Source organism: Diadema antillarum, unplaced genomic scaffold (assembly GCF_040938485.1).
Source record: "Diadema antillarum isolate AM-2024a unplaced genomic scaffold, OU_Dant_1.0 seq00000108_RagTag, whole genome shotgun sequence".
NCBI classification, from domain to species: domain Eukaryota; kingdom Metazoa; phylum Echinodermata; class Echinoidea; order Diadematoida; family Diadematidae; genus Diadema; species Diadema antillarum.
The window spans coordinates 81222-104983 of record NW_027271194.1 but is presented as its reverse complement, the minus strand read 5'-3'; the positions used below and the strand labels follow the sequence as shown (position 1 = coordinate 104983).

The 23762-nt window shown below is 37.6% G+C and overlaps 1 protein-coding gene and 1 non-coding gene across 2 annotated transcripts in view; both read left to right on the top strand.

Annotated features, from left to right (window-relative positions):
* Positions 1 to 23762, top strand: part of LOC139726984 (arylsulfatase B-like) — a 50386-nt gene that overhangs the window by 1272 nt on the left and 25352 nt on the right. Inside the window, exons 2-4 of the mRNA XM_071637969.1 lie at positions 207 to 393; positions 1032 to 1228; positions 6021 to 6228. Of these exons, the coding sequence (XP_071494070.1) occupies positions 207 to 393; positions 1032 to 1228; positions 6021 to 6228 (592 nt within the window). The remainder of the gene's footprint in view (positions 1 to 206; positions 394 to 1031; positions 1229 to 6020; positions 6229 to 23762) is intronic.
* LOC139727012 (U6 spliceosomal RNA) lies at positions 23414 to 23520 on the top strand. Its single transcript, XR_011710727.1, has one exon. It is a non-coding gene; the product is annotated as a U6 spliceosomal RNA (small nuclear RNA).

Sequence of the window (23762 nt, the reverse complement as noted above, 5' to 3'; positions counted from 1 at the left end):
CTGTCACTGCGAAATAAAAATAATGAAGTGATGGTGCTGGCAGGTGTTTCGAATGGTATTTGACAAAGTTGTGTTGCAAGTTCTTGTTGATCACTGAAATGTCAAAAGAAGAAATTGTTCTATAAAATGCCAGATTTATTTATTATTATTATTTTTATTTATTGCTGTGTGATAATGGCCATTTATCATTCTACCCTGTTTCATAGATCCACACTGGTCTGCAGCATTTTGTGATCATTGCCCCACAGCCAAACTGCCTACCACTGAGTGAGGTTACCCTCCCCCAGAAACTCAAAGAGAGTGGCTATGCCACTCACCTGGTGGGCAAGTGGCATCTGGGCTTCTACAAGAATGAGTGCATGCCCCTTCAGAGAGGCTTTGATTCAGCTTTTGGTAAGAATATTTCATGTTCATTCAATTCTTGCAGAACAACAATAGAAAAGTAAAATGTTTTCCATTACCAACATTAAAGAAAATTCTCAAAAGGGTGGTGAGTTAGGTCAGTCAGTAGTATATCTACCTCATGATCATGACCCTGGTTCGATACTCGTTTGTAGTTGTACTGTCACCTCTAGTCAGAGGCAACACACTCTGTCCCTCAAATAGGACATAAAATGGAGGTCCCATGTGTGATTTGAAATCTCTGTCCAGGAGCAACCTCACACTCAGATTTTGCAGAGACATAACCAATACAATAAACTACAATTAATGTCAGAAATTTTAAGGTACAATTATACACTTTAAAAATAAGCAGTAATGAAAGAGGAGAAGAAGTTAGTGGGGGAAAAAAAAAAAATGACCATGTAAGATCATGAGCTTGTAACCTTTTACACATGAGTATGTTACCGAACATGATGTTGTTATATTGCTGTGTGAGAAGTAGCCATTCCTGAGGTGCTCATTTGGGAGCGAAGCTGTGTTATAGAATTCTGATATATTGACATTTAGGCAGTCTTAAAGGAAGAATTAAATGTGCTTACCTGTTGCCAAACTCCTTTCTCTGTGGAATATATTTCTCCTCTGAATCTCAGGTTACATGAGTGGTATGCAGGACTACTGGACCCACTTCCGTGGTGGACCTTTCCCGAGCTTCCACGAAGGCAACCACTGGCTGGGTATTGACTTCTGGGATAACAACCGGGTTGCATGGGAATATACTGGAAACTACTCACAGTTCGTCTTCACAGAGCGAGCTCAGAAAGTCATACAGCAGCACAATGCAAGTCAGGTAAGAATCAATTGTAGGCCACCACCAATAAGCCCGTTTTGGGTCCAGTTTGCACATGAGCAGAAAAAGGTCATTTGTAACTACACAGCATGTTGGGTGTTTAATCAAACAGAGGCTGTGTTTATCAACTTCCCCTGTTTAAACGACTTTCGAAAGCCCTTTCGATAGCCCTTTCGAAAGCCCTGTCCACTCCCTGTACTATTAATGTGCCGCTTGTTTTCGTCGGCTGCGTTTATCAACTTTCCCCTGTTTAAACGGCTTTCCATAGCCCTTTCCATAGCCCTTTCCATAGCCCTTTCGAGAGCCCTAAAGCCCTGACTGCCTGTACTATTAATGTGCCGCTTGTTTTCGTCGGCTGCGTTTATCAACTTTCCCCTGTTTAAACGGCTTTCGATAGCCCTTTCCATAGCCCTTTCCATAGCCCTTTCGAGAGCCCTAAAGCCCTGACTGCCTGTACTATTAATGTGCCGCTTGTTTTCTAAGAAGGGACGGCGAAAAGCAATCACTATCATAAAGACATAATTATCTTCCTTTGAGAGTGACCTGTCATGATACCATGCCACATGAATCAATTGTCTGGCCTATCTGTGAGGCAGCTCCAGTTTAGCACATACTTCAAATATTTCTGAGTGGCGGCATGAGACATGGGATCAAAGGGAATGAGACTGTTGTTACTCTATTTCTCAAACCTTGTTGGTGAAAGAAACACCTCCTTGTTCCAAGCATATGCGTGCATTACACACAGCTGTATACACCTGTGTACACGTACTCGTGTGCACTTTACGTGGCGCGTGTCTTTTCAGAAACCGGAAACGCATGGTTGCGTAACCGCAGTAGGGCGACCTAAAGGGCTTTCAAAACAGCTTTGCGTTTATCAACTTCGAAAGGCTTTTACAAACAGGTTTCTGATAACCTGTTTAGGAAACCTGTTTGGATCGTCACAAATTTTGGGCTTTCGAAAAGGCTTTCCTTAAAGGGCTTTCAAAACTGCTTTGCGTTTATCAACTCGTGAAAATTCCTGGAAAGCTGTTTGGATAACCTGTTTCTGCCGAGAAAGGAGAGTTGATAAACGCACCCTTTCATAAAAGGCTTTCCTAAAGGGCTTTCAAAACAGCTTTGCGTTTATCAACTCGTAAAAATTCCTTGAGAGCTGTTTGGATTACCTGTTTCTGCCGAGAAAAGGAGTTGATAAACGCAGCCAGAGATAGGCATCTGTGATGTTATTATTCAGGTATCCTTACAAATGGTGCTTGCCAGCACATCCACCTGACAGCAGTATTTAGCAATATCAATAGAAAAAAAAAAAAAAACTTAATACATTCAGTGAAAAAAAAATGTAGTACTTTCCCAAGTGTGTCTTGACAGACCATTTTGGTCACCTGGCCTAGCAAGTTCATCCTTTGTTTGAACATGATTGATGAATTCCATGAACTGTTAATGTCGGGTAAGGTTATCGGTATGTTACTTTCTATTACACAACTGAAGTGCCCAGATCAACTGAGAAAATAAGTGGGTCATCTGTGTACTCATGTGCACACAAGCTCACTGCGAACTGCTTTGAACTTGCTACTCCTGCATGACAAGGTCAGGAATAGACCATTTTCCTGACATATCTTCAAATTCTATACATACTTTTTATATACATGTACTGTCACAAAGCTGCTCCTAACAACCTGAAAGCTTGCTCAGGATTTGTGCAATGTACAAGCAGCAATAACTAATGCATGGCAGCTGGATTCCAACTATAGCATGCTACAAGCTTATGAGAGGAAAGATATTCATGACTTTAAATAGTACAGCCAACCTTGTCTAAGTTGAATCTATTTGAACTAAAGAAATAGCTTCGACATAGAAAAAAAAAATTGACATGTAATTGATTAAAATCAGAATATAAAGAGAAGAGGGCTTGAAAAGACCTTTGATTGAGGCAATTTTTACAACTTACATGTATGCAAGGTGACTTTAGCAAGGTTGACTGTTGGGTTGTTTTGATGTTTAAATACAGATAACTGTGATCCCTTATTATTGTGTGAGTGTATGCTGGAAGTACATTGTAAATACAAGAACAGAAAAAAGGGCATTTGTAGTCTGGAAATGCAGTGACCCCATTTTCAATTTTAATTCAAATGTCAGTGCTTGACTTTGGAGTACTTGTAAGTATGAGGGAGAGCTCCCTTCATTTTAATGACAGTTCTCTTTAAATCAACAATAGTTCATAACCATTCAATGCAAGTTCAAGGACTAAAGCTGCAGCTGTTCTAACCAATTTTTTCCTTTGTTCAGTATAAGCAATGTACATACTAGTATACGCCATATATTTAGGGAGCCTAAATTTTCGCGAATCAGAACTTCCCGATGATTTCGTGAGTTGTTAAATTTGCAATCGTGGAGTCCTGTACCGAATGGAGAAATGTATGTACGCGTACATGTCACATTCTCATAGCTTGATTAGAGTCAATATTTTCCTGTGTCTTTAATTTCATGAATAGCACCTGACTCGCAAAATTTGCGAAAATAATAACTTCAAGAAATATTCGGCGTATGCAGTAATTCACAGAGGATCACAGTTTAATGTGATTATGTACTGTCAAACCTGTCTATAGTGGCAACTTAAGGGAGATGAAAAGAATGGCTGTTATAGACAGTTGGCCACTATAGACAGGTATCCAGCTTTAGTGTGCATTGCCTACAATCATGTACATGTATCAAAGTTGTATATCTGTAAGTACTCTTTCATGTACATGTGGGCCTATGTGTTTACATATGCACGTGTGTTTCATGCATTGAACAATGCCGGTGTTTATCAAATTGTTGCACCGTAGCATGTGTACAGTCATGAAGAAAGTGTAAAGTGCATTGTTGACTTAACGAGTGATATGATGCAGCGGTGGTGATCAGTGAATGTAGCCCATGAATTACTGGAGCGGCTACAAAGTAGAAAAACACGCTGAATTATCGGCTCGGCTACGGCTCCTTCAGGTCTGTGGCCGCTATAGACAGGTAAAAATCTACTGGGGTAAACAAAATTTGTGGCCACTGGCTGCGTTAGACAGATGGCCGCTATACACAGGGTCTTTGACACAGCTTTTCTCTTTAGCAATTTTTTCAGTGGTCGCTATAGAGAGGTGGCTGCTACGGCAGGTTTGACTGTATATGTTTTGTCTTGATGTTTACTGAAAACATTTGGTTTGACATATCAAGTGTAATTGCAAATGCCTTTTTCATCTGTACTGTGCGTGAAACATTTTAGTTTTGTTTATGTTTAGTGCATAACTGATAGAAAAATCAGGAAGGTGTTACAGAGATGGAGTGGCAGCTCTTCGTAATTCATGCAAACACATGTTTGGGTACAAGGAGTTACAATGGGATGTCTAGCATTCCACTACGCTTTGAAGTCATGCTCTGCACCGCTCTAGTTGGAAGACGAAGTTCAGAGACGAAGAGCGCATTTCACCTTTCGTTGAATTACAAGCTTTATTTCAACCTAAAATTTCAAATGAAATACTCGAATTGATTTAGAATAGTTAAGGAAAGAGTTCAATATAATAAACGTGTATTTCTAGTTTCTTCGTAATGCGCAAATCGAAATGAAATGAATGTTAGGCCCTCTTAAAAACCTAATATTTTTCTATAATGCGCACATTTCCGCATGTTAGTTTTCTATCATTTAATCTAGTATATTTTGATCTTTCAAATAAAGTACTCCGCTAAAGCGTGTTCCAGCGTGCTTTTAAACTATTTGCTGTTAAAATTGTCAGTTTTACACTGCATTTTGATTCGCTGCTCCAATTCAAGGTACACAAATTCATTGTTGCCATCACATTGAAAGAGAGAGCGAATTCCAGTTGGGGCAAGTATTTCTAGATGTGAGAGCGCTAGTCACGATTATTGATGCTATCTTTTGTCAAAGCACATGGGTAACACCTGTAGTTGAACGCATAACTTCTCGGCGGTGCCGCGCATGACTTCAAAGGAGAGCAGTAGTTGTCTCTCCTTCTCTAGCACCTCCCTGGAAAAATCATTCCAGTACTGCTATACATTGTACATCATTTGTTGTTGTTATCATTATAATTGTTATGATAATCATTCAATGTTTTGGGCAAAAAACCAAAGATGATTTCTGGGTAAATTGTCCATGGGAAAGGTAAAATAGAAAAGTGAAAATCCCCACTATGCTGTACACACCAGAAGCACCATACGGTGCTTGAATTGAATGAAAGAGTAGGGCCAAAATTGAACTGACACAAAGAGTTTAGATTTGATAAAACCCTCCTATAACAAAGTGATGTGCAAGTCCCAATCTTTCTATTTCCTTTTTTGTCCCCTGATATAGTGAGAGGCCCTGATATAGCAAGGTAATTGTCGCAGTTTGTAGGTCCTTGTCATAATGATGTTCTGCTGTAATATGAAACTTTGAAACTCTACACTGTCAATACATGAAGGAAGAGGAACTTTGATACAGATTTCCTGTACAAAATGAATACTGTAAAACGAGAAATTTTCGCATGCATTTTAATTTCGCGAATTTCGCGAGCGCCAAAATTTGCGAAAGTTTTTGTCTACACTACATGCATTGAACACCAGTGGCAATTCGCGAAAATTTCATGCCACGAAAAGGGCTGTCAGCTCCAATTCTCGAAAATTTAATGCCGCGAATATATCATGTTTTACAGTATTGTTATTACTTTTTAGTCCAAAATTGTCATCTTGTACTGTATAATGATCAGTGCTGTCAGCCAGACTAGGACACACATGTCACCATTCACATCTGTCATCTTTCTTCTTTCTTCAGCCTCTCTTTCTGTACCTTCCCCTGCAATCTGTGCACGGCCCTCTTCAAGTACCAGAGAAGTACATGAAGCCATACGCTCACTTCAACAACACCCTGCGGGCAACCTATGCAGGAATGGTGGCCACAATGGACGAGGCAGTTGGGAAGGTAGTGGACACCTTGAAAGAGACTGGGCTCTGGGATGACACTGTCCTGATTTTCACCACTGGCAAGTTCATGATTATACAAATACTGAATGCTCATGAAGATAGTGATGGAAATTATCATTCCCAAAGCACTTTTCATACCAGCCATTCTATCACCCCGAGGCATTTATATTTGTTTTATATACCTCATCAATTTAGACTAGGTCTGACAAGTAACTAGCTTTGTCTAGATCTAGGGCTAATCAAGTACTAAGAAGGCCTAGGCCAAGACCTAAACAGGCCACAGTGAGTTGCTTGTATCGTTTTCGTACTGTAGTAGACTACACTAAAACTCACACGGCTCCAAATCCTCTGGTTCTGAGTTCAAAACCTCGAAACATGGAGGAGCACTAGCCATGCCATGTTTAAACGTTCCTGTGCGCAGTGTGAAGTGCATGCGTTGTACGATGCGTGTAACGTAAACCATATAGCGTTCTAGTCGTGAACATAAATTGAAAGCAAATTTAATTGTGTAGGGTGCAAAGACCGCACACAAAAAAAATCTACGTGTACATTTCCATGTGTGCAAAAGTAATAGAAGGTTTATATAGTTTATCATAGGGTTTGGGGGTTTCTATCATGTGGCCTTACGTCAGGTGATGGAAAGTCAAAACCCTGAAGCAGTTTAATAGACAGAACTGCACCATGTCACATAGTATACTTTTGACCAATCAGTGAGAAGAATCTTAATTATGAGGTATATGATGTATATTGAAGAACATCTTTCAATGTTTTGAAGGTTTTGAGGTGATGTGAGGTGAAACAAGGGGATGTGTGGCAAGGCACAGTGACACCTCTGTCCTCAAATTTTCCTGTGTTGAAACACATCGGGAAGTGGGTGATGCATGGTAATGTGAGGTGATCCGTAATTGACCCTTGACCAACTCCCCCCCCCCCCCCCCAAAAAAAAAAAAAAAAAAAAAAAAAAAAATGTGCTCCCTCTTTCTCTGCATTGATAGTGTCAAAGGCAAAGTGGCCTTTTTTTCTTTCTTTCTTCTTTGTTTGGTATACATCCCACACATGCCTCTTTCCACATTTGAATCTGCAGTGAAACCACAGCCTGTCACATACAAAATTCCAACAACTGGCACACGTACATAGTATTGTAGGACACCTCTCCCATGAAGTGGTGACAACTGTAATAGCTATCATCAGGATGCCTATTCCTAGCAATGATGGCAGAATGGATATGCCTTTTACCTATCTCTTATCTTATCATTTTTGCAATAAATAATATAGGTTATGAATCATCTATAATCTAAAATACAAAAAAAGTCATATTTTCATCCTAAGTTGATGTAAGTTCACCTTATCTCTTTCTTATACCAAAATTTTAATCCATGAAACTTGAAAAGTGGAAATTGTGCAATGCGTGCATATTCTAGGTTGTAATTGCCACACACTTTTTTTCATACGTAAAATGTAGAGTACTATTGAATGTTACTGACAAAAAAAAAAAAAGAATCATGTAGATCTGTTAGCTGAATAAATTTCTTACAACATTTGTATCTCCTATGCATGTCTTCCATGTTTAAAGTTAGTTTGAAGTTGAAGTTTTTGATATGTTTACGTGGCGTAGCACATAATAAAAGACACATGCATGAATGCTAATCAAGTCTGATACCTGTCTAATACAAAGGTTCTATAAAGGTAATGAATACAATACAATGAATACTTATAGTTTGAAAATACATGAAACATGAACATATTTACAACTATTAACATGATAAAACATTTGAGCTGAAGACTTGGCATGATAATACATCTCTGACTATAAATGTAAATGAATGAGTCTGAAATAATGTTACTGCAATAAACAAGAATATTTGGGCATTTCAGTGTTAAATAGGTAGTTTTGGTTTGAAAAATGTGCAAAATTTAAATTCTCTTCAGAATAACCATATTTCAGAGTTTGGTTGCCTAATACATTTGTTTTTGAGTAGGAAAAGATGACTTTTTAATCAAATAATTACAGAGCTTAAGGGGGCATCTAAGTGGGACATGTATTTGATAACTATGGGACAAGTATGTGGAGTAGGACAGAAATGTTAAAATAATAATGATAATAATAATGAATAATGATAAGGATCTACAATTGCATAGATGGCACTTCATACAGGTGCTGAGTACACTAGTGCTATTACACATACAAAAAAAAAAACCAAAAACCTAGAAAACATAAAAACATAAAGACAATGCAAAACCAAAATAACAAAATTATAAGATTCCTCATACAAAGAATACAATATTTGTGATAATATGACAAAAACTATTTTACTGATACATTATGGTCAAGAAAAAATGTAAGAAAACATGATTTATATCATTTTGAATTGTGTATTCATCATTAATGCCATTTTCATTTGTGCATTATAAGAAAAAATGAAATTTTTTTGTTCTAATTTCTTCCATAATCAGGCAAACTGTTCTATGTGTGCATGGTGAGGAAAGGCCAAACCTGCACTGACATAGAGTTTGTTGAAATTCCAAAGTACATAATCGGACATGTATCATTGTATTGTATGTGAACATATTATGTTACACACATGTAGGACAGTTACATGAACTTCACAAAGCTTTTTAATTTCGAAAGTATAAAATATAGTGAATTTCCTGTTTAAAACTTAGATAGAAAAATAAGAAACAAAAAATAAAACATGGACCTATGAAATTTCTACATTTTTTCATTACTAGGATCAGGGTTGCATAAAAAAAAAGTGCAGAGGAAATCCAAGGCATGGGAAACATTTTAAAGTTCTTTATAATGAAATTTCAGTATTCTTAATAAGAGTACACTGTACCCCATTTGAGGGATTTGAGGATATTGCATTCTTCAAGTATGTTGAGTATTTTATTGGCATAATCTGCAGTACAAAAGGCTGGAATGTCAAAATATGTGGAAAAAGCATTTTGTTGTTGTCATTTGGGTCAGCAGTAATCATTTTCTGTCCATTACACCTTGTAATTCATAGATCACATGGATTGTATTTGCCTGTCCAAATTTCCAACTAAAGAGGATATCTTTACCAATATGGATATGGTTTAGAGTGCCCAAACTGAAATCTCAGTGATCACATCCCAAACCCAATTAGCATACAGGCTCTGTGAACAAGAGTTAAAATTTGCGTTGTTCATTCTTCTTTCGCCTTACTTTAAATCAGCCATAGTAGTAACATAAAGCAGTGAATATATCAACTTCATTGTATTTACAATCAAAAAGGAACTACAATTGTATCATGTAATAACAATGCAACAGTTAAATTCATTCATTTCAATTTACATTCATTGATAAAAAGTGTACAGTTTTTACATTCATTGAGGAAGGAAATAATACTTGAAATAGGGAACCAACACCCAAAGAATAACACAGGCGAAATATTTAGGTACTTTTAGATACCTCCAAATATACACATTACTTTACGACCCATGAGGTGATTTGTAAATTATAGATCAAATCAGCCTTTTCTTGTGTGCTTGTCCATTCAGTACACAGGAAAGAGATGCTTATAAATGTGAGTTCGTTGCATGCACTCTGGCAGTATTTTCTGTTCTCAAATTACAGAATTCTCTTACAGGTGGTAAATTCATATTTGGAGTTTTCTGGCAGTGCCCAAGCTCTTGAGCATAAATTGTACATGCATTTTCATCAGAGTGATGAGTCCCTGTAATTTAAATAAAATAAAGCTAACACTTGGAGAAACATTGTTACATTGTAATAAAATGTAATTCTGAAGTTAATGCGGAAAGTAGATAGGCATACAACTACAGTAACTCTTTTTGTTGAAAAAGTATGTACAACGTAATAACTAGTACAGGGACACATACTAAAAATAGTAATAATGATAATAAACAACACTTATGGCACTTGAAATTGATGTTTCTAAGGGCATCGATACAGAAATTAAATGGAATAGTTACAGAGGTATGAGTGTTAGAGCCAACGACCTTGCGGCTTGAAATGTTTTTTTGATTTGCCACTGGCTGTCAATGCATACAGTGTCTCCAAGAAATTTCGTGTTCATTTTAGTGCCACAAATCTTGGCTTGCGTGAAATTTGTAAAATTAAAATGCATGCGAACATTTCTGGCTTTAAAGTAATACAAAATGATACACTGTAGTCTCAACTCAAGTATAGCCAGTACATTGTTGGCAGATCTGTTTACAACAGAAAGGAAAAAAATCCTCTCTCGTGCTACTTTGTTGCTTCAAGAGAATAGGATCAGATATTCGACAAAGAATGTTTTTGATCGACTCTCTGGAGATGTCTTCTTTAATGGGTCACTTGGCCTTGCTTCCTCCATGTACTAGCTACACTGTATGATTAAAGCATCATTTAGTGTGTCTAGAAGAAAATTAAAAAAATATGCATATTGAGTCCATAATTTTCAAAGTGAAATTTTGAAGTTTCAAATATTCTCATGTACTAAGTGCTACAGACAAAAGATCTTTCCAGAGGTATGATATAACCCACATTCAAATACTGTAGAACATTTTGCTGTTTTGATATTGCCTTAAAACTAAGCAATAGGATAATACAGGCTATAGAACGGGAAGGGGGAGGGGGGGGGGGGGGGGGGCAACTCACTCAGTACACATTCAAGAAAAAGGACAAAAGAAAACAAGTCAATAGCTCTCTATTGCAATCAAATTAACTTTATAATGAATTTTCATAAATGAAAATCATATATGTTAACATAAAAAAAATGTGAAAGATTTACAGATAAAAAGACTTACAAATAAAATATGAATAAAAAGAAAGTTAAATTCATACTTGAAATATATACCAAGAAACTCAAACTTGTCCCTTTACTCATGTGAAGTCTTACCCATTTTCACAATATAAAGAGTGTACAATGTGCTTGCTTGCATAATTCCAGTGGTGTTCTCGATCCACAATGGCACTCCAAGTTTGTCTGTCCAGCATTGCAGTTTTTATCTCGTTGGTGTCTAGACCAGTGTCTCTCTTAAGCATGTCAACAAAGTTGATCACTGGTCTGCCTGGTTTCCTGCTCCCATGCTTGGGCATCCAGTGTATCAGTTTAGAAACACACTCATTGCTCCTGAAGCAGTGGCCAGCAAAGCGAAGCCTCCTTATCTTAAATCTTCTGGCTTATTTTAGGTAGATCCCTATACAGCTGTATGTGAGTTTTAAGATGAAGTGGAGTGTTTCACTTATAAACCAAACACTCATTCTGTATTTATCACAGAGCTGCTTTATACGCTGTGTCCAATAACTTGCTTCTCCAATAAAGTCAGTGACGTCAATGGCACTATATTCTTCAGGGCGTATGCTCTTTGCACCCTTTCCAACTGAAATTCGGAAAAATCTTCGCAGCGGTTCGTGACTGAGGAATCAGATGTATGTAGTGGTCTTGTTGAAACCTGGACAACATATCCTCTGACAGTCACATCAACCTGAATCCAAGTAGGACATAGTTTTGTCATGGGCATCAGAAGTGTAAGACCTGAACAAACAAGGATTCAACTGAAGTGATATGTTTTGGCACAGCCTGCACTGGAGATACTGCTGGAGATACTTCTGGGTTCCTGTTGATCTCTGCTCTATAACCAGTGAGAGGATCATTTGCAGCCATATTTTTCTCTTGCATCAGCAAGGAAGGATCGTCCAATGTAGCAGCCATGTAAATCAAATTGGAAGCCATCATTGATGACATTGCTTCTTGCCTGCATGAATGAAAGTTCTTCTGAGACATCCTCAGATACCTGAACAGAAGGTGGATCAGCATGGGTCGCATCAATCTCCTGTATATTAATTCTTAAAGATTGATATGGGGTCATCGGTACACTCTGGGATCCATAAATAGAAGGATCCATTGCTGCTTTCTTCGAAACCCATCTTTTGTATCAGGGATTAACACTGCTCTCGTTTGGCAGTCTCACCTGAAAGACATTCAGGGCAAAAGCAGGAAGCACTACAGACAGACAATCTTTCCAAAGGCATGTACATATCACCCACATTCAAATACTGTAGAACATTTTGTTGTATTGATATTGCCATAAAACTAAGCAATAGGATAATACAAACAAAAAAGGGGAAGGGAGGGGGGCGGCAACTCACTCAGTACACATTCAAGAAAAAGGACAAAACTCTCAATTGCAATCAAGTTAACTTTATAATGAAGCTCTCACAAATGAAAATCATATGTATATTAACATAAAAAATATGAAAGATTTACAGTAAAAAGATTAATGAATAAAAAATATGAATAAAAAGAAAGTTACACTCATACTTGAAGTACATAGTAAGAAACTCAAACTTGTCCACTTACTTATGTGAAGCCTTACACAATTTCACAATGTTAAGAGTGTACAATGTGAGTGAAGAGGAAGTGGAGTGTTTCACTTATAAACCAAACAATAATTCTGGATTAATCACAGAGCTGCTTTATACACTGTGTCCAATAACTTGCTTCTCCAATGACGTTGAAGACTTCAGTAGCACTATATTCTGCGGGGCGTATGCTCTTTGCACCCTTTCCAACTGAAATTTGGACTTTCATGAAATCTTCACAGCAATTCCTGACTGAGAAATCATATGCATGTAGTGGTCTTGTTGAAACCTGGACAACATCTCCTCTGACAGTCACATCAACCTGAATCCTAGTAGGACATTTGTCATGGGCATCAGAAGCCTCAGAGACCTGAGCAGATGAGGATCCAACCGAAGTGATATGTGGACCATCTGCCACCATATTTTTCTCCATGGCATCAGCAAGGAAGGGTCTTCCAATGTTGCAACCAGTTGAATCCATTGGAAATCATCATTGGTGACATTGCTTGTTCCCTGCATGAATGAAAGTTCTTCTGAGACATCCTCAGATACCTGAACAGAAGGTGGATCGGCATGGGTCGCATCAATCTCCTGTAAATTAACTCTTAAAGATTGATCTGGTGTCATCTGTAGATTCTGGGATCCATGAATAGAAGGATCCATTTCTGCTTTCTTTGAAACCCATCTTTTGTACCCAGGGATCAACAATGAGCTCTTGTTAGGCCGGTCTCACCTGAAAGACATCCAGGGCAAAGGCAGAAAATCTTCTTGCTTTTAGGACATACCGTGTGATGCTTACTGTGGTATCAATCCGCTACACCCCAGGAATCATATTTGTATCTGTGCTTGAGGCCCTTTTACAGTTGATCTCTCATATTATCACACAGAAGGAATGTCTTCCTGGAATGAACACAGTGGCCATCCTTGATTGCTGCTCTGCTCAGCCTTGGTTTGCATGCTTTCACTACAACAAATGTGTTTTCTTTAACCACATTTACGACCACATGCTTAACCACACATCCTTCTCCACCACACAGAATTTTCTTCAGGCCTACTTCCGAAGAACTGCTCAATAGTATCAAAGGTCAATTTTCTGTCCCAAATGGCACATCTGTCAGTGACGTCCTGGACTTCTTTTGCACACTACACCTATCCGAAAACTGGATGCTTTCACGGAGGTGGTTGAACACCTTTTGAACGAAGTGGTTCACAGCATGGTGATCATGTTTATAATCTGGGCCCTGTTGCATAAAACCCTTACCGCTGGACTTACCGCTCCTTTCTAGCGGTAAGTCTTCAAATTAGCGGTAAATTTTATAATCCTTGATGCTGATTGGCTGTGATGCCTAATTTTGACGGTAGTTACCATTGAAATTCAACGGTAAGTTTTATGCAACGGGCCCCTGTAATGATGATAACTATAACTCAATTGCATGATTAAATTATTGTTACACTTTACATTCAAACAGTTATCGTGTAAATGCACAATTTTTTTTAGTGCATTAATTTTTGCTTATTTCTGCTTCTTTTTATCTAGTGCAAATTCTTAAAAAAACACAAAGATATCTTCACAATTTCCTACACACATTCTGAATTGGTTGAAAATTGTTAAGCACAAATTCAAGAACCCATGAATATGTTTTTGAGCCGCTAAGAGCAAAAATTTAATCAAACTAAACTATAGACATTTACAGTAGTACAAGACGAAAGGATGGACTGCGACCTGGCTCTGGTACCAGTGGGTACTCTGTACCTCTTGCATAATACAGGTGTTGACATTGGCAACCATTCATATTGAGAAACTATGGCGTAGCACTAGGCACAAAGTTTGCACCACCTTGAATGGCTGTATCGTCCCACTCTTTGATAATATCTGGAGCATGAGCAGAAAAGTAGTCCACTGGGGCTGAGACCGAGGCTGCCCTTGCCTTCCTCCTGGCTCTCTTGTCAGTCTGCTGTACGTTCCTTGCAGCTTCAGCCCTCTTGACGCCCTCTGTGACAGTGCCTCTCCACAGCTGACAATTGTCAGCTGCACCTTTCCATGTGCTGGTGTTGGTGTCAGATATCTTCATGTCGCATTTGCACATGTCTTTGAAGCGAAGATGTGGTCTTCTCATAGGACGGGACCCCTTGCATACAAAATTGTAGCTCTCCATAACTGCAAAGTCCATAACTGTGATGATTGTGGGTGGAGGAGGGCAGGAACTGACAATGGCAAACTGCTTCTGCTGCCACTTGGCTTCAACGAGATGACTGGGGTATGCCACTACACGTAGTTCATCCTTCAGCTCTTCAACTTGTGCTTTCAGTGATCCACTTGTGTAAAGAGCAACTACTCTCTTCTTTCCAGGTGCAAACATTACATTGCTTTACTTCTTCCACTTGCTGATTCTGTGTTTTTTTTCAGGCTCCTTCTGTAGGACTGCGTCAGCTACACTGTCTCACTTTCTTAGCCCACATTCAGTGAACTTCCGATCAATGCACTTCAGCTTCCTACCTTCACATAGTGTGAGGTCTGACAGGTCATAGCGATTTGTGATTGTCTTCTTCTCTCTCAAACCAAGTCCCTGTTTAAACTCCAGAGCTTGAGATCGATGTTGATGCATACCTCCCATAAGCATTGATCTAATTGTTTCTTCTTGTGAAGGAGGATGTTGTTTATCCTCAGTTTAGTGAATTAAGATTTTTCCAAACTTCTCCCCTCGATTTTCCTTGTGGAACTCCAGTCTGGTGTATTCAACAGTACTCTGCAGAATGTAGCGTGGTCACTCTATTCTTCCATCAGACTTGCGGTTGGGAACATGTTGCTGGTCACTGCAAGAACTCCTGTACTCTGGATGGAGTGTCTGTAGAGATGGCATCAGATCGCCTATTTCTTCCTTGAATTTTGAGTCTCTGCATTTTGCTGTATATTTTTAAGCAGAATGCATTCTGAAATCCCAAGGTGTTAATGACAAAGAAACCAGCACATCACACACAAAAATGACAAGAAAAATCAATAAGCCTGATTATTCTATTGAACCTCACAACGTTTAGTGACAAGATTTAAAAAAAAAAGAAAAAAAGTTATTCAAATAGATAATTTCTTAACAAATTACTCAATGTCCAGAGCACACAAATAACCCATTTACAATGGAATTGCCCATTTATTGTATAATATTCAGCAGTAAAAATTGGCAGTAGCACACATAGTTATACTGTGGATATTACACAACCAACAAATGTGATTTGAGAGATCTGTAGAATGAGTACTCGCGTATGCATAACGGCAGATCATTCCATAAAGATATATTTGAATGATAAAGAAAACTTTCCATGCTTAGTCTTAATTTAAGGAAATGAAATGTTTTTCTTATACTAGAGTATTTTGTGAGATATGAATGAGCAATGTGCAAAGCTGAAGGAGACAGATTACCATTTATAAGATTAGATTATACATAAATGAATAAACACACATTTTTTGTAATTGAATAATATTGAGAAGTGTAGATTTTGAAATATTAGCACTGATGGACTCATAGTAGTGCTGAAAATTATGGCTCTTAATGGTATCTTAATATACAGGCACTTAAAATTTGATTCGTAAGTACTCCCGCAAACTGCTATTCCATGTTCAAGATGAGGTTACAATATAGTGTCTTATAAATCAGTATTAAAATATACTTTGGTACATTTATAACTCCTTAGTCAAAATGATACACCAACCTCTTTCCTCAGCTTTCTGTTCTTTTTGCTGTGAGTTTTCCAACTTCAACTTTTTTTCTGTTTGTAGGCCAACAAATAAAACAACATCTACTTGTGCAATTACTCTATTAGCTTATTGTCATTTCCCATTTAACTTGACCGATCGATGTCTACCCTAACAATAATATTCTTTTTCTTTTTTTTTTTTTGATGAGGTAATTGTCAATTTATTAACTTCACACCAATTACCTACCACACAAGAATGCACACTGACTTGAGGCATACTTACTCTACTGTCATTGACTGGGAAATTATGAAATAAATCACTTTCATCTGCAGAACAAACAAATCAGGTGAATTTATGGGCAAATCGTAATATCAATAAGAAAGTGATAGGCCCAAAGCAGACCCCTGAAGAACCCCACAAGTTGTCTGGGAGATATTTTCCCATTGTAATTAACATAGATTGATTTATATTTTGGATCAAAAATTTGTCTTCCAATGATTGGTTAAAAGAGCTTCACGTGATTATAGGTATTTTGAACTATTTTAGAGTGTTGGTGTGTTTGACACTCCATGAAGTACTATTTGCAAAATGACGTCACTTTTATGACGACATTTTGCAAATAGTATATACTATTTGCAAAATGATGTCACAATCACCCTTCTTTACAATCAAGTGTTAGTGTACCCGTCAGCGTCCAGACCCGAATTCTAGTGTTCAGGTTTGCAGCGGCCATACGAGCGCTTGGATACATGCGACGGGCAACTCTGGCGGTGCCACGGCTACTACGTTTTTTAATTTCCGATCTCTCGCACTGTTGCGTATTGCAGGCGCTGCGCTGCCGCCGCAGTGCGGCTAAGCCTAGGGCCTGTATAAAATGATTTTCACTTTTTATTCAGATTTTTGATCCAAAATATAAAACAAATATACTTCGCCTAGTTTCGAGTTTCTTGTGAAAACTATGGGCCTCGGTGACTCCAAACTAGTACTATTCACTGAGGGGCTGCGCCCCTCAGTGAATAGTACTAGTTTGGAGTCACCTCTGCCCATAGTTTTAACAAGAAACTCTCAAGGCCAAGTATATTTGTATAATATTTATTCAAATAGTCTCATAGCCACTGGAGAGGTGTGCCTGTGTGACTCCATAGTATGTTCTAATAGTAATTTACTGCACATATATCATTATTTTTTTGTATCAATATGCTTTCCCCAATCAATAAACACTTGTGTTATTCTATCTTCAATGATTTTTTAGTACGACATGCTAATTACGAAAGATGACGAAACACAAGCAAAAATCGGTATGTCGAGATTATAATAAACTCTACGGAATGTACAGAATAGTTTATGATGTTCAAGGTAAAAACACAGGGATTCAATGCTCCATAAAAATTGCACTATTGGTCAAAGAAATGTGGTCAAATGAACTCACCCGAGCGAGGCATCATTGCGAATAAGAACAGTTATGTCAAATGGTCACGGCAAGTAACTATACATAGGATTTTTAAAAATTGGCTTTTAGATTTTGCTTAAAGGAACTTAGAGAACTTGATTGCAGCCAAACAGAATCTAAGTTATTCCAGAAAGAAGGACCGGTAGAAGTAATTGTCTTAAGGGCTAAAACTGTACGAATACGGGGGAAAAGTGAGATGATCCACTGTGTCCTGTAGAGTAATTATGAATTTCACTGTTTTTAACAAACATTGAGGAAAATAAACTAGGAAGATTGCCAATGCTCAACTTATACATAAAAATTCCAACGTGATACAAATACAAATCAGAAACTTTTAGTAATTTACTGGAAACAAACAGTTCATTTGTAGGTTCCAAAAAATTTGCACAATTTATAATCCGCAAGGCCTTTTTCTGAATCAAAAACAATGAATCGATTTTAGTCTTAGAGCAATTCCCCCAGGCCAATATTCCGTAATTTAAGTAAGGTAATAATAGAGTTGAATAGAGGGAATGCAATATTGGTTTGGGGAAGAGGTTCTTCAATTTGTGAATAACTCCAACGTTTTTACACAACAACTTACATAAATAATCAACATGAACCTTCCAAGAAAGATTACTATCAATATAACTACCTAAAAATTTTGTTTCTGTTTGATTTAACTGCAAACCATTCACTAATACTGAACCTGGAAGAAACTTTATTGTATTACTAAAGGCATTTTGACATAAACCAACAACAGACAGTTTTGTACTAAAAGCTTTACAAAAACCATACTGTCTAACGTAAAAGAAATTATCAGTGTCAAATATTTAGGTATCTTTCGATTGACTTTTGATTTCTCCAAAAAAAAAAAATCCCTATAAGTGGTAAAATCAATATTGGCCAATAATTACTAGCAACATCCTTTTCACCGTTTCTATAAAATAGGCATAATATTTGCAATCTGCATTGCATCAGGCAAAGTTCACTAAATCAAAGACATATAAGACAATGGAAGGTTGTACCTTATCTTCTAACAATCTCATTGGAATAATGAAAGCCAAATGCTTTATTTGTGTCTAAATTAACAAATTGATTTCTATAACTTCAAACTTTGTTACTGGTTTCAAAAAAGAAAAAAGATCATGCCCTACCCTCTCTTGATGAATTCTCTTGAAAAAGATTTTGTGTTATTTGTATAAGCAATCTTTTTTAGTTAAATCTAGTCCAACATTTACAATTTTATAATACTTAAATGCTTCACATATATTTTTGTCAGATGTTGGAACCTTTTCACCACCATCATTTTCTACAATGTACACAACTTCTCCACGTACTGGGACTTGGTTCCAATTTTACCATGTAACAAATGCTAATTGATTTCCATGTTTTGTTTGTATTCTTCTTTTGACTTTCAAGGAGATTACTGTATTCTGTTATCATTTCTCGGGACAGTCATGAGAACGTTTCTGTAATTAATTTTATCGTATGTATTTAGTATTATGACATCTTTATACTTAGATACCATCATTTTCTTATCTTTGTGTTTTAAGACTTTAATTTACTTTATCATTGTCTTGGTCATCCATTGTTTTCTGTTGTTTACCAAACTTTTACTTTTCTTAACAAAAGGAGCATGTATATTCCATACCTTCAGAAATATTTTCAAACAATTATGTGCCCCACTCGCATCATTAGTATAGACTTCCAATTCTCTGATCGTAGATTGTCATGAAAATTATTCACATTGTAATTCTTAATAAACTCCTAGACAGTGTAAGCTGCTGGTTTGCCTCTCACACATTTATTCCGTTCTAGAATTGAAAAAACAGTTAAGTTATCAATGGGATCAATAAGAATAGTTCAGATATGAATTGGATTTTCAACCATGTTCATATGATCTACTAGAGACAGTGATAAGTAATAATTCTTGTGTCTGTTCTAATAACCTGGAATGAAGCAACACAACAAAATGTTGTTAAGAATGTTCACTGAACTTTATTGTTAGCATAAATATTAAAGTAACCCTTCAATAAACGTGACTTCTTATAAATTTTGAATTTCTCCATGGCAGATAACAAACTACAATGTAGTATGAAACTCTTCAGTCTGAGTAATCAGCTTTTTATAAACCCCTTCTATAATCAATGATGTGTTGATAGTAATCTCAACCCAAAGTGATTCAGCATGCATTACATCTTGAAATACACATGTATCTTACCTATACCACCATCCTACATACTACTAGTACCATCACGACAGCTAAACTCTAAATTATAACTCTCAACAAATGAGCGTTCGGGCGATGTAATTTGCCGCACTTCAGACACCCCAGTTAAATGGAATTTACATTCGAGTAAATCTTCAAATAATAACTTGAAATTTTCAATATTCTTACTCATAGGCCTGTTATATAAAATATGACGTATTTGATGAGTTTGTACACTCTGACTTTAGATTTGAAATCAGATTGGGAAAGTTAGGAAGATTGAAGACAGAGTCTGATTGTTATTCTTGACTAACATAGAAATAAATATTAGAAATGAGATATCTAGAGAACTTTGCAGATATGACATAAAGTCTAGCTGACAGTTTAAGGTAGCAGTAAAAGTTTGAAGTGGGTGTAGTCCATGCCATTGAGTCTGATGTGGAAGAGGTCAACTAGGTTGCATATTATGGTAGTGAATTCAACTATCATGGTTCATCTTCCAACTTTTCCGTTGTGCCTAATTATTACTGTTGGCAAATTATGCAATACTTACTGTGCATGTAGTCCTACACAATGTCACATTGTGGATGAAACATTGACAAAGTGCAGTGCATGTAAAGAGTCTGATGAGTTACTCAGACCATTCCATTTTATATGTGTGTAGGCCTACATGGTACCTAGGGAACTGGTAGTGTTGAATTAATCAATTTGCATGAAAGTTGCACATAAAGCATGGGCTGATGTCATGTGAATTATAAATTCAATTGCGGAAAGGTCACCACCATCTTGGTAAAGAGTTTACATCAGAAACAAAGAAATTATAAGATAAGGCCCAATGGGCTAGACTGTCTCCACTCCCACCCAAGGTCTTTTTTTCAGCTGCGCCCTATTATATAAATCTCAGCAGTGAGGCCTTGTTCGAAGGCTAGAATGGCATTGATATTATTATACCCCCTAGTCTTCTGCATAGACCCTCCTGCTGTTGGTGTTGAAAACTATGAGCAGAGTGAGCTGATGGCTCAGTGCATCAGTCCAAGGCCAATTTTGAATGGGCTTCTCTCTCATCACTTGGGGGCTTAGCTGTCATGGCTAGGGGTTAGAGGCTTAATTGTCTCCATTTACCTGGGGCTTTGCTCCAGCTGTCTTCAGAAACATTTCTATTTCCTATGCTTGACATTACTACAGCAAGAGAGGGCTTTACAGAAACAAGGCTAACTTTGCCATGTTTGAAATGCATTTGTAAACACCTCTTGGATTTTGTTTGTTGCTTTTGTCAGAAGTTGATTGGGAAGCCTTGTCACTGGGCAGCTCCATTCCCCTGCCCAGTTTGACCCTGAGGAGCTGAGACTTGTAGTGGACAGTGGGGTGCATGGGCAGGTCCGAACTATAAATGCGTTTCAAAACAACCTTATATGTTCATCAACTCTGCAGAATTGCAGCAATTAAGGATGGGAAATATGCTGGAATATTGGAGCTTGGTTTTAGAAGGAGCATTGGTACACTGAAAATCTGAATTCGAGTGTACATGTATGTTTACAGCCAATGTGTCCTTTAAGCATGTGGCCATTCTGTTCCCTGCATTTCTAAATGAAAGAAGCGACCCTACGAACACATCTCAGAGAAGTCAAAGGGCATTGTAACCTTGAAATCCCTACTCTGTGTGCAAGTGTTGCCTTCAAGCCAAGTTTGTGAACCAGACTTAAGATCTCAATCCTTTTTACTGGGATTAGTTAAAATGTTTTATGTGATCATACCAGAGGCTCTGAATGCTTCCTTTTCAACAGCTCAACTGAATACAATGATCTCCACTTAATAGTCAGGTACTGAGTAGTATGGCAGAGCATTTCTTAACCAATGAACAAGTAAATTTCTTGCTACAGGGGAACTTGATAGGCCTACATCGTACAGCGAACACTACTAATACAAGATATCATATGTGGCGAGGAAACTTTATTGGTCCCATATTTCCTTCCACGTAAGTCTACATGAATGTAAGATGCTTCTTTTATGACTAGATTGGCTGTTAAGGAAATTACTGCTACATGAAGGGCCTATAACAAGATAACTTTTGTGATTTCCAAAGAAAAAAGGAAGGTAATCAAATCTTTTTTACATTGTAGTGAGGTAAAGTGAAATCTATTCGATAAAGCCTTCTTACCATGTATGATCATGTTCTAAGATTCTGCAACATGATGCAGTGTAAACTGTGTCTTATTATACATTCAGTCATGTACTGTATACACGGTTATTTTCGCGGACAGATATTTTCACAAATGACAAGGCCATAGGCATTTTCGCAAGATATTGTTTTCACAAATTGACGCTGACACTTAAGTTAATGCACTATTAACAGGGCACTTGGAGACATTTTCTTGTGTTAAATTCGCGATCCAACTGTGATTCGCGAAATTCAAGAAAATTAATCCCTCACGAAAATAACAGCTTATACAGTATTCATTAGTGCACTCCACTTATTGCTACATGTTGTATCTCACACATGCACATGCACACACGTGTGTGTGTGTGCATGTGTGTATACATGCACTCACACATGCACATGCACACACATGTTTGTGTGTGTGTGTGTGTGTGTGTGCATGTGTGTATACATGCACAGTATACATGCACAGAGTGTGCTAGAGTATAATGTATGCAAATTAGTGCTTTCATATTCGGCTTTTTAATGCCTGCTGATAGCAAGATATCAGCTATAATTAGGGAAACTGCTTGGTCCAGAACTTCTCTTTATATCAAATTTCCCCTTTATTTTCTTTAAACACTTGATGCAGTGTGCCAGAGCTTTAGAAAAATGATAACTTTAGAATGAATTGCCCCAACTTTGTCAAACTTTACTGATATTTTCTACTATTAGTTTTCTTCATTTACTTATGCACTTTAGTTTCCATCCCTTTTAATGTATCTGACTTACTTCTCATTGTAGCAGGAGCTTGTCACACTGCTAAAAAACTGTTCAATATTTCTTGGTTCCTGCTATTTTTAGTTGTGCTGCCCAAGATATATATTTATATGGTATACAAAAGGATATGCACGATTCAGATGTGCTTCTAACAACTCTTGGAAAATTGTCTCATTATATGAATTTCTGTTTTTTTCTATGATTGCTGTCTAGAATACGAGACTAGATATTTTGGCTGTGAATTCACGTACAGCCATTGATGCTGAACTTCCTGTTACTACACATCACACAAGCCTAAGAAGGCACACGCACACTCCAGTGCACACGAGCACACACACACACACACAGAGGGTAATAAACCGTGCAGGATTGAGGGCAATAAGGCCGTACAGCTCATGTATAATTACGCTGGCAGTGCATGCTTGCCGCACACAGTGAATGATATGTACAGTCTTTTGTTCAGATGCACACAGACACACAGACATGCACCCACCCACTCACACAGGCGGGCTCGCTGCGTGAATGGGGTTCCTATCGACCGCACGAGGACAATAAACCTTTTTTTACATGCAAAACGTGCTCTGTACGCATGGCACACTCATCCACTGGCCATTATACCAAAATAGCTTGTAGCGGGTATATATATGACCGAATTTCACGCAATGTCGTGCTCGCTTCGGCAGCACATCTATTAAAATTGGAACGATACAGAGAAGATTAGCATGGCCCCTGCGCAAGGATGACACGCAAAATCGTGAAGCGTTCCATATTTTTTTTATTTTTTTTTTAGCCACAGAAGCAAGAAGGGTATATTATGCACGATATTTACTATAAATGTGTTGGAATTGCCATCCATTATGTCTGATTCCCTGTCCGTCCATCCAAATGTCCAGGAGTCTGGGTCTGATGTTGTCATGATTTAATGATTGTGCAGTTTATTTTATGGGTACCTGGCCTAGGAAAGTTTTTGTACATGTACCTCTTGTATTAGCTGGGTATATTGGTTGGTATATGAT